Source organism: Olea europaea, chromosome 10 (genome assembly GCF_002742605.1).
Source record: "Olea europaea var. sylvestris chromosome 10, O_europaea_v1, whole genome shotgun sequence".
NCBI lineage: Eukaryota > Viridiplantae > Streptophyta > Magnoliopsida > Lamiales > Oleaceae > Olea > Olea europaea.
The window spans coordinates 43,694,762-43,705,635 of record NC_036246.1 but is presented as its reverse complement, the minus strand read 5'-3'; the positions used below and the strand labels follow the sequence as shown (position 1 = coordinate 43,705,635).

The window sequence follows — 10,874 nt, the reverse complement described above, 5'->3', positions numbered from 1 at the left end:
GAGTTAACCAAGGGGAAAATTTCACTTGTGGTCAGTTGACTTGTGAGTTTGTTTTACATTGGTCCCTCAACATCGTTTTATTTCAAGTTGCCCTGCCCTTTTTTTCCTTTTATTTCCCCCTATAAATTTCAATATTACATTCATAATCGTGACCAAAATTAAGTCTCTGTTCATAATGTAATTAAAAATAATTATTAAATTTAACTTATATTTTTACCAATTATTTAGTTAAATTAAGGCCCTGTTTCACAGCCATTATTTGGAAAAATAAAGTTCTGAATAATGAATTTTTAGAGAATGTATGATTAAAAAGTAAAGAAAAGTTTTAGGTTTATTTACAAAATATTTTATTGTGTGAATGTTGATGAAAATAAGTATATAAAAAAAAAGAATAATTTTTGGATAATGATTGTCAAACAAGGGCTAACACATGGCAAAATACTAACCCACCCGACTTACAAAGTATTATCCTGCTTTGATAGGTTTTGGAAATAAGCTTTGAAAACAAGTGCTGCGTGGCAACATCTGTTTGGTTCTTTTTCTTTCTTTATTCTTCCAACTATCCAACCTCCACTTGACACGTATCACTTGGATTTAAACCCGGGATCCAAACCCTGCTTTTGTAGCATTGTTTACTTACAAAATCTGTGTTCGAAGGCTCGTTTGATGCTAAATCAATAGTTCATTTACCCGACAAATTAAAAGGAGATCATGCGGAAGTAATTTTAAAGCATTTTATTTAATCATTTGTATTTTCAATATTAGCAAAAATAAAGAATTAACGTCAGTTAGCGTCAAGACATGCAATACATACAAACATAAAAATGTTTGTTACAATTGCCTTAATGTACTCATTCAAGTTTTCTTTGACAACGATAATTATCGTTTCAATATCAAACAATTATCACAAGGGGACCAGATGGTCGAATGAACTTTTTATTCAAGTTTAATGATTTCATTAATTATATAGTTTATTATAATTATTTAATTCAGAGTATTATATTTTATTAAATCCCTTCGAATTCCATATTCAAAGTTACAATATTGTAACTCAAAATGCAAGATTAGTTGTTAGGGTTGCAAATCGTATTTTATTGATCCCTTTGCATTCCATATGCAAAATTGCAATATTAAATCAGTCAAAGCACAAGATTGAGCGTCGATATTCCAGATAGAATGTTCAAATAAAGAATATATCAAATTGAAGAAATTGAAGTTGAGCTACCAACATGAACATATCTTTAAGTTGGATGACTTCTAACGATGTTTGTTGAGAACTTGAGACAATGCATATAAGTTGGCGATGGATAATGGGGGACTTGTTTAGGCATTTGGGAAACGATCGAGTGCAATGCAGAGCTTTTTCCAAGCTCATCACTAAGTATTTAGGAAATTGATGTTTGTACATCCGAACTCATCACAACTTGGATGACAGCCCCCTCACTACAGGGGGGCCATCAAATTTATTTTTATTATTTTTTTATTTTTTTGAGCTCGAGGCCCCCCCTTTACATGTAAGGAGGTTGTAGCAAACTGTACATGTATCTCAATCCAAGGATTTAGCTCTTCATCCAGGGTCACATGGGCCTTGGATTTCAATAGGCACCTCGCTATTGGAAATGGATTGCTCCCAGTCTCGCAGTTCTCACTACTAGAGAAAGGGGTGGAATTTGATTGGTTAAACAGTGTGCTATATGATGTGATGGAACCTACCGCGAAACTTTTTACCATATCACCTTCTCAGTACTAGCACTAGTATAATAGCTATTCTTAACCCATGTTTGGTTTTCATTATTTTCTCATTAAAATGAAAAATATGACCGTTATTCATCAAGTCAAGCCACCAAATGTGAATTTCTATCTCTTATGTGGGGCCCGTAACGACTACATTTTCATTCTCATTCTTCCAAAAATGAAAAATAAATGGGGGCTAAATAATAAGAAGTTTGATTTAATAAATATTGTGACATTTTATTTAGATGAAAATCAATGATATTTATAGTCACAAGTAACCATCCTATGTAGCACGAGAGAAATTTATGGGCCAACTATTCGAGAAGTATACTAAGCCACTATTTTACTACCATTTTTATGAATTATTTTTCCTCAAACTCATGTTCAATCATACATTCATAATAAAAATATTATGCACGTAAGTTTAAAACTTTTTCATACTTTTAATCATACATTTTTCAAAAAATCACTATTTCAAAATCAATTTTTCCCTAAATTTTCTTTTTAATGGTTATAAACAAGGGCTAACTACATTAAAGGTCCATCCGAATTTGGTTTTACAAGCCCATAGTCTTATTACAAACATTTATTAATTAAGTGGCTTGATTTTAAAGATCATTGTACTAAAATTAGGAATAAGATTAAATTATCACAAATCAGGTGATAAACCAATGTTTTAATAGTAAATAATAATACTCCATCCATACCCATAGTGGTATCCCTATGATTTCAATTTCAATCCCTAAATCATTTCTTCTCATCTATCCTCTCAATACTCCATACTCCTCTCTCTCTCTACCAAATCCATACTTTCAGCACCACTACAGAGGCGGTGCCAATGAGTTATTCACCATTATAGAGCCGCTACAGGCGATGTTCGAGCTTTTAGGGCCAATTGAAGTGGCATTAGGCTGGTTAGCCACTTAGGCTTCACTGGCAACAGGGGTTGAGTTTGTGTTTGATTGTCTAGGCGTTTGAGTTTGGGTTTCATCCGTAAGTAGAATGGTGAGGGTGTGAATGGTAGAAGAGGAGGTGGCGACCTGCCCAACTATTTGAGTTTTTGTAGTGGGTGGAATTATGGGCATGGTATTGGAGGTAGGTTTGGTTGCTTGCCTATCCGCTTGAGTTTCAATAGTAGGTAGAGTTGTGGAAATCGTGTCGGTAGTAGGGTTGGTTGCCTTTTCATCTGTTTGAGTTTCAGGAATAGGGAGAGTTGTCAAGATGGGAGTAATGGTGGTGATCTGGCTAACCGATTGAGTTTCAGCTGTAGATGGAGTTGTGGATGCCGGGATTTTTGCATTCCTAGCCGATAGAGTTTCTATAACCAAATCTATTGAATCCATGACCTATCAAATTACGAGTGCCACTGGTCATAAATTTAAGAGATTGGGTCACAGGCCATTAGATTAGGTCACATATCACAAATCCAAGATATTTGGTCACCTACCATTCGATCAGGTCACAATCACGATCACATACAATAGAGCACATGTCAAAGTACATAAGTCATAGATTCAATAGATTTGATCACAGACCCGGGAGATTAATTCACAATCAAATCATAAGTCACATGTTAAGAGCATAAAATTATAGGTCATGGATCCAAGAAATTTGGTCACAGACCATTCGCTTAGGTCACATATCACAGATCCAAGAGATTTAGTCATTGTCCATTTGATCAGGTTACAGACATATGTGCATAGGTCACAAATTCAAGAATTTTGGTCACATGCATTTTAAATTATACCAGCACTGCTGAGTCGTAGATGAAGATGATCAGTTGCCGACGATGCTGAGTCGGTATTATCCAATGATCGCTATGTTTCTTCCTCTATCTCTATTATTTGAGCGGACGATGCTTATTCGTTGTTGCGTGATGAACTGGCCGCCGATGCTCAGTTAGTATTCTCTAACGGCCACTATATTTCTCCGTCTACCTCTACTATCTCAGTCGGCAATGCTCATTTGCCATTGAAGAAGTTGACGAAGGGGGATATCGACAGGTGGGTGCCAACAATTATAAGAAGGGATTGTGGAGGGCGGGTGCACAAGGGTGAGGTAGATAGATTAATTTAATTTAATAATATTATTATTTAAAATTAAAACAGAATTGGCACATGACACTTACATTTTAAAACTCACACCCTGTTTGTTTTCTATTAATGTAAGAATGAGAATGAAAAATATAGTCGTTACGAACCCCATACAAGATATAGAAATTCAAATATGGTGACTTGTGTTAATGTAATAAGTTAATTAGGTTAAGGGTAGTTTAGTCTTATTGTGTTTCCTTAGTTTTGTACTATATAAACCATTGTAATCTTACATTATGTACCCAAGTTTGGAGGCTGCTATCAATCAGTTTTCTCTCTTTCTCCTCCATTCTTCATCTTTGGTTTGTTGTTTTCTACATGGTATCAGAGCAGGTTTAATCTTGGATTAAACTTTTGAGAATTTTACTGTTGTGGTAAGTGCTGCTATGGTTCTTGGTGATAGAATTGAGAGTGATATTGGTGATGAGAATAAGGAGAATGTTCTGTTTGTTGCTTGATGAGTTAAAGGTGGTTTGAATTTCTGATCTCAACTACTTCAGGTGACCAGGGTTCTGATTTTTTATTTCAACAGGTTCGATTTTCTTTCTTTGGTGTTAGTGTTTGGTTGGTCACCGTTGGGGTTGTTTGGAATTTGGATTGTGTTTTCCAACTCAGTTTGGCAAGGCAGGTTACTGGTCAGATTGGTTTTCTGAACATTTGAGGTTTGGTCTTCTTCTTCGATTCAAGTTGGATTCTTATGGGACTGTGCTTAGGTTCGGCCATAATTTTGGAAGCTTTTGGTCAGATTTGAACTTCAGTTCAGTTGGTGGCCGATCATGGTTTGACAGCAGTGTTTCGGAATCGACTTGGGCTGTATCAGTAAAGTTTTACTGATGGGTTGTTGTGATGAATGCTGGTCGGCTAGTGGTTGACGTTTGTTTATGGTTGAGTATTGTTGTTGTAGGAGATTGGTAATGTTGGATGTGTGTTGGTGTCGACGAGAGTCAGTCGCAGCCGCAGCGCTGGAGAAGATGAAGTTGGAGGAAATTGGGCCAAGTTTGGTTTCGTGGGTTATAGGCTGTAGATTGGTTTTGGGTCTTGGAGTATGTTGAAATTGGGCCAGTTGGTTCAAGTTGGCTTGGATTTGTTGTGTTGGGCCTGCTGGGTTAGTTTTTTTTAGTTGGACTAGTACTTTAATTTTTGAGTAAGTGGGTTTGAAATGTTTGATGGGTCTGCTGAATTAGGCTTAAGTTGTGGGCTGTGGATTGCCAGTAGTTTGGTAATGTTGGATTTGGGCCTTATATTTTGGGATTTCAATTTGTGCATTTGAGTTTAAAAAAAAAAAAAAAAAAGGGTTGGACTCTAATTAGATAGGCCTGCTGGAGAAGTCTCTTCGAAAAAAAAGCAGATTAATTGGAGTTTTCCACATTATGGCATTATGGAAGATGATTATGTATGGGCTGATTTTGGGTAATATTTGTTGCATATTGTTGGGCCTTGTTTGATGAGTTGCTGAAGATGGGGATGTGTTGTTAGTTGTGGGTGCCTTAAATTTGGCATTTGTTGAGCTTGAATTTGGTTTTGTACCCAGTTCGTGGGATTGAAAATTTGGTTTGGTGCTCAGTTCAGGATGTAAATTTCGTTTGATGCCCGGTTCACAGGATTTGGAAATTTCGTTTGTTTTTCCGGTTCACTGGATTAGAAATTTCGTTTGATATTTGTCCAGTCTATCTGGAGCTTGGAATTTGGCATAGTCAGTTCTTGGAATTGGTATAGCAAGTTCAATTTGGAATTTGAAATTTGCATCCGTTTGGTTTAGTTGAGATTATGTGGTTTTGTTGGTTATCTGCAGTTCGGCATCATTTTCCTACCTTTCGTTGCTCTCCATTGCTGCAGCTTGTAGATTTTGCCACGAAGTCAAATTTGATTTATCATTTACGCTTTTTGTTGGTCAAACTCTCGTTGCTCCTTGTCGTAGCATCGTGAGTTTGAGGGGGATGTTAATGTAATAAGTTAATTAGGTTAAGGGTAGTTTAATCTTATTATGTTTCCTTAGTTTTGTACTATATAAACCATTGTAATCTTACATTATGCACCCAAGTTTGGAGGCTGCTATCAATCGATTTTCTCTCTTTCTCCTTCATTCTTCATCTTTGGTTTGTTGTTTTCTACAGCTTGATATGATAGATAACGGTCATATATTTTCATTTTAATAGCCAATTAATAGGAAACAAACAGGGGCTTAATGTTTGAAAATTAATTTGATGCATACTTAATAATTAATACTTGATTTATGATTTTTTTCGCATTAATTAATATCAATATTTGGAAAACCCACAACATTAGCATCGGCCAGTAAAGGATAAAGAGTTGAATGTTAAATTGGAATCAAACTGATTAAATAACATTAAAAATGGAAAAAAGTAAAATTTCAAAAGAGTTGGCTGATTTTTTTATTTTTTAATTATTATAAATGACTTTCATTTTCGATGAATTTCCAGTTTTTCTCGTCAAACTGATCAATCCGGTTGGACTTCCAAAACGAGTCATAAATTTCAATGCCAAAATCACTAAGCCTCATACCACATATGGTTTGGAGGCCGAGCCAGTAAGCGTGTAGCTATAAATTCTGATGCTGTAAGAATTTTAGGGTTTTGCCACGATAAACCATAAACCAAAATTTCATAGATTGAACATCTGTGACGATATTACACAACAATCCTTGATTGTCTGAAGCAAAATGCTTGGTCCAAAATCCCAAATAGAATTACCCGAGTACTTAGGGCCTGTTTGGGAGTTCACCCAAAAAATTGATTTTTTGACCGTTATTTCATTATTTCAGCCGTTATATTTGACTTCTTCTCTCATAGATGGACACACTTTTCTCCTAACGATCAAAAAATCAATTCTCAAAATCACTCCCAAATAGGCTTTTAGTTGGCCGATTTCCAAGTGCCTAGGACGTGGGAACCAAGAAATTTTTCATCAACACGCAAGAGTGGATTGGATATGTCTGAACATTATCAAGAAAGAAAAGAACGCTAGGACCATGCTCCTCTGTCACAAAATACATGACAGAAGGGCTAACTTACACACACATTTGGGGGTGGGACCACTTCTTCCTCCCAATTGTTTATTCATGCAGGGCCGGACGGTTGTGAGAGGGTGTCACGCCCTCTATCAGCCATTTTTCTAGCAGAGAAGCATTTTCCAGAACGCTAAGATCTTGTCTATTGCATTTTTTGGTCTGGTTAATCTAACAAAGCCAAGAGTTCGCCAAAATGTTAACAATCTTCAAGAACCAAACAGCCCCATTGATTGGATATGGTTCCATCTCCCAGTGGTGAGCAAACAACAGCCCCCCAATGAGCTAAGCTAGAGAGTAGATATCTCTACAATCATAATTGCACCTTATCTTGCAATCAACACAACCCAAATAGCTAATTTCAGTTCATTTTCCCTGGCCTTATAGTAATTGAATAATGTCCGCATGATATTTTACCATTTGTCAGTTTAAAATATAATCAACTTTTGCATCCAATCATTTCCCTTCACATCATTTTCGGTAAGCATTTACGTACCATCTTTATGTACAAGTAGTAAAATCCTAGTTACAAAACATTTTATTGCAATTGGACCATCAATTCTCACAAAAATCAAGAGAATTTTAAGGGCTTTAATCGGTTCATTTGCAAACCAATCTAGCAGAGACACCTAAACTAGTTTTCAGTCCAATTTTTCAAATTTCTTGTTGGTTAATATGGATTTAGGCTTTGTTTGAGCCACATTATTTGAAAAAAATACATTATTCAATAGTAATTTGACATCATTTCAACCACACATTCTTTAATAAAATAATATTACACGCAAATTCAAAATATTTTCTTATTTTTTAATCATGCATTTTTCAACAATGTACTATTCAAAAATGTATTTTCATTCTAATAATGTGGCTCAAAACAAGGGCTTAGTTACATAGCTCAAGATAAATAGTTAATAAAGCCAAACCAATACGGTGTAAATTTCATTCAACATTGGTCAGTGCAAAAATCCAACTACATCATGGAAACTTTGATTGTACCAATAGTAAAAGAAAAATATTGATTGCAACTGACACAGAATCGATACAAATTGCAATCACAACAATAAATGAAGTATCAAATCAAATTTGCTCATTTATGTAACAAGCCGATGGAGAACAGTGTTTCTTTGTGAGGATAGAATAACATTTGGCTCATCTTCACGTCCAATATTGCTGGAATTTTGCAATATCCCTCTGATTAATTAATCCGTTCTTGAGTTGGATTCATTTTCACCATCACTAGCCTTCAACCCTAAACTCAAGTCCAATGGTGTTACATTCAGATCTCTACTTTCCACATGATTTTCCTCTGGGGCCTGAAACATATGCATTCAACTGAAAATTTCATATATAAAGTGCATTCGAGCTCCTACACAAATAGCCATCTAGAGAGACTAATGAAATTAATGATCTAGTGAAGAAGGCAATAATGCTCATTTAACAATCAACAAGTACTCAATTTCTTTCCCAAAGACCACTTAGGTCAAAAATAAGGTCTTAAACCCGGATCTGGTGGTGAGTAAAGCAGATAAAATCCAAGAGAAGGAACACTTGTAAACTGAAAATTTTCCAACTCTGCTGACAATTTCTTAAAGAAAGAAGGAAAAACTGCTGATAAAAAGAGATTTGTCAACAAGCTAAGAACCTGTTTGGCTATGCTTAAAAAGTTTGTATAAATGAGTTCATTCTAAATTAATCGCAGTTTATTGGTTATCAGAAAATCTTTAGAAGGGATGACTGACTAGAAATAAAGGTAACCTGCCAGATTCACTCCGAGCCCTTGAGCGATCCCTTGTTTTCACTTGACTTTTACTCGGACTGTGATAGGAAAAACTGGTCTAAACACATACCCTTGACTAATGAATCCACATGTCTTTTATCCAAGAATCCCTGTTTTGAACTCTCCTTTCAATTGTGATGAAGATGGATAATCATCCTTCTCACCAGTAAACAGTTCATTTCCCGTTCATAAAGAAGGAGTCTAGCAGCGAGAGACTTATTTATTTCATCTTCATCGTCTCCGCTTTCGGCTTATTTATAAGGTAAGATTAACTTCCAAATATGTAACTGTTATTTTACTAAAAGTAAGAAAAAAATGACATTTCAAACATGTTTAGGAACACACTTTTGCATTTTTTTAAGCTTAGTGAAACATATCTAAGACTTGTTCCTAAAAAATTTGTGGTTGGCTCAAAGATAATTTGTCCTCTACATGAAAGTATACAGGATATTATGGGAATTGTCAGTTATAAGTACAGTGTGGTCACTGAAGGAAGATCCATCAAGAAATTGAAAACCCATGAATTGCAAAACACGCATGCGATCTGTAAGTTAATCACCTGAGTATCATCCATTGGTACATCATTGATATCAGGCTTTTCATCATGCCTATCAGTCTTGGATGTTGCTTCCACTGTATTTGAATCATTCGCAATTGGATTAGCTTCATCCTCTAACTGATCCGAGGACTCATTTGCTTGTTCTTCCAACACAGCAATCTATTTTGATCTCCAAAAACACAGGATGAAACATTACATAATAAGTGGAATCTATGTAATTGTCCTCCGCAGAATCACAATACAATAATACATTACATGGAACTTTAATGATTTTCTGAGGCTTCCTAAATACAGCTGGAGTATATTAGAACTTTGTATGTGTCCAATAACTACTGCATGGTATATATCTTAAAATATCAATTCTTAAAAATCTCACTATTCAACAATAAAAATTATACCAAGTCAAAGAAAATGGTAATGCCTTTGGATTTGTAAAATTCAAGCTGATCCATGAATATAATAATGATCCCCAACAGCAGAAATTCATTGAAGCGTACTGAAGTAGGGTCAGTGGGTAATGTTGGTCAGATATGTACAAACAATCTCGTAATTAGCTTCCAACTGCCTCTGGGCTAATTTAGCATGGAGATCAATAAAATCCAGTGCAGCACGAAAGATGAAAGATACAAAGAAAGATAGGAGAAAACAAAAGATAAGGAGATTACAAACAAATCATGAAGATGGGAAAATAATGACACACCCGAGAAGATCCCATTTAACATGAGCAAAATCTGATTAAGCCCTTGTTTGAGCCACATTATTTTCATAGAACTGAAATTTTGAATGGCGTATTGATGGAAAATATGTGGTTAAAAAATAAGAAAAAGTTTTAGATTTGCGTGTAATATTATTTTATGGAAGAATATGTGGTTGAAATGATATCAAATTACTGTTTAAGAATATATTTTTTTCAAATAATATGGATCAAACAGAGCCTAAACTAAAGGCGTCTAGAGAGTAATGGAAACCAAACACAATTGGGCATACATTCAGGTCTGAGCAATTGCCTGATGACATCAGATATTAGATTAACACATACAAATGTATTACACCACTTCTCTTCTTAAAGCGTACAAGTGGCATAGGCTTCAACATTAACTATATTCATTGCTTCTCTTATCATTATTTCTCTCTCACTTCGTTTCCCCCTTTTATTTATTTGAGCAGTTCTAGGTTTGTGCATTTGAAATAATTAAATAAGATCAAATTCAAAGAAGAGGTACATAAATGCAAACAAATCTCAGAACTGTTCATACATTCAAGGAAACATATTTATATGCCAGGTTCTATGAAAAAACATTGAAGGTAAAAAGATGAAGCATGTTCATATGCTCACCAAAAGGCATATTTTTAATGATCCTTCAACAATTCCAACGGTAATGACTTGAGATCAAGACAAATAAGCAAAAAAGTGTGCTTCCATATTGGATAAAGAAAATCCATTACGCAATGATGTCAAACATAAGTTGCAGTTTCACTGCTTCAATTAAAGTTGTTCCTTTTCTATAAATATTAAGTCAATATTTGATAGCCAAATGTCCAGAATGGCCCACTTGCTAATACAAACCAGGATAGACAACCACACTATATAAGCTTTCAGTAAAACGAAAAAACTCATTTTGTGCTTTTATGGAGTTGTGAAAGAGAATACCTTTCCCACTCGTTGTGGGGAAAGGGGATTGGTGG

General features: G+C 35.1%; 1 protein-coding gene across 1 annotated transcript in view; it reads right to left on the bottom strand.

The window, feature by feature from the left end:
* Positions 1 to 7,764: 7,764 nt before the first annotated feature.
* The window catches only part of LOC111402411, a 4,744-nt gene continuing 1,634 nt past the window's right edge, over positions 7,765 to 10,874 (bottom strand). Inside the window, exons 2-3 of the mRNA XM_023030699.1 lie at positions 9,189 to 9,347; positions 7,765 to 8,165 (exon numbers count right to left, since the gene is read on the bottom strand). Coding sequence (XP_022886467.1) covers positions 8,052 to 8,165; positions 9,189 to 9,347 — 273 coding nt within the window. The 3' untranslated portion in view covers positions 7,765 to 8,051. The remainder of the gene's footprint in view (positions 8,166 to 9,188; positions 9,348 to 10,874) is intronic.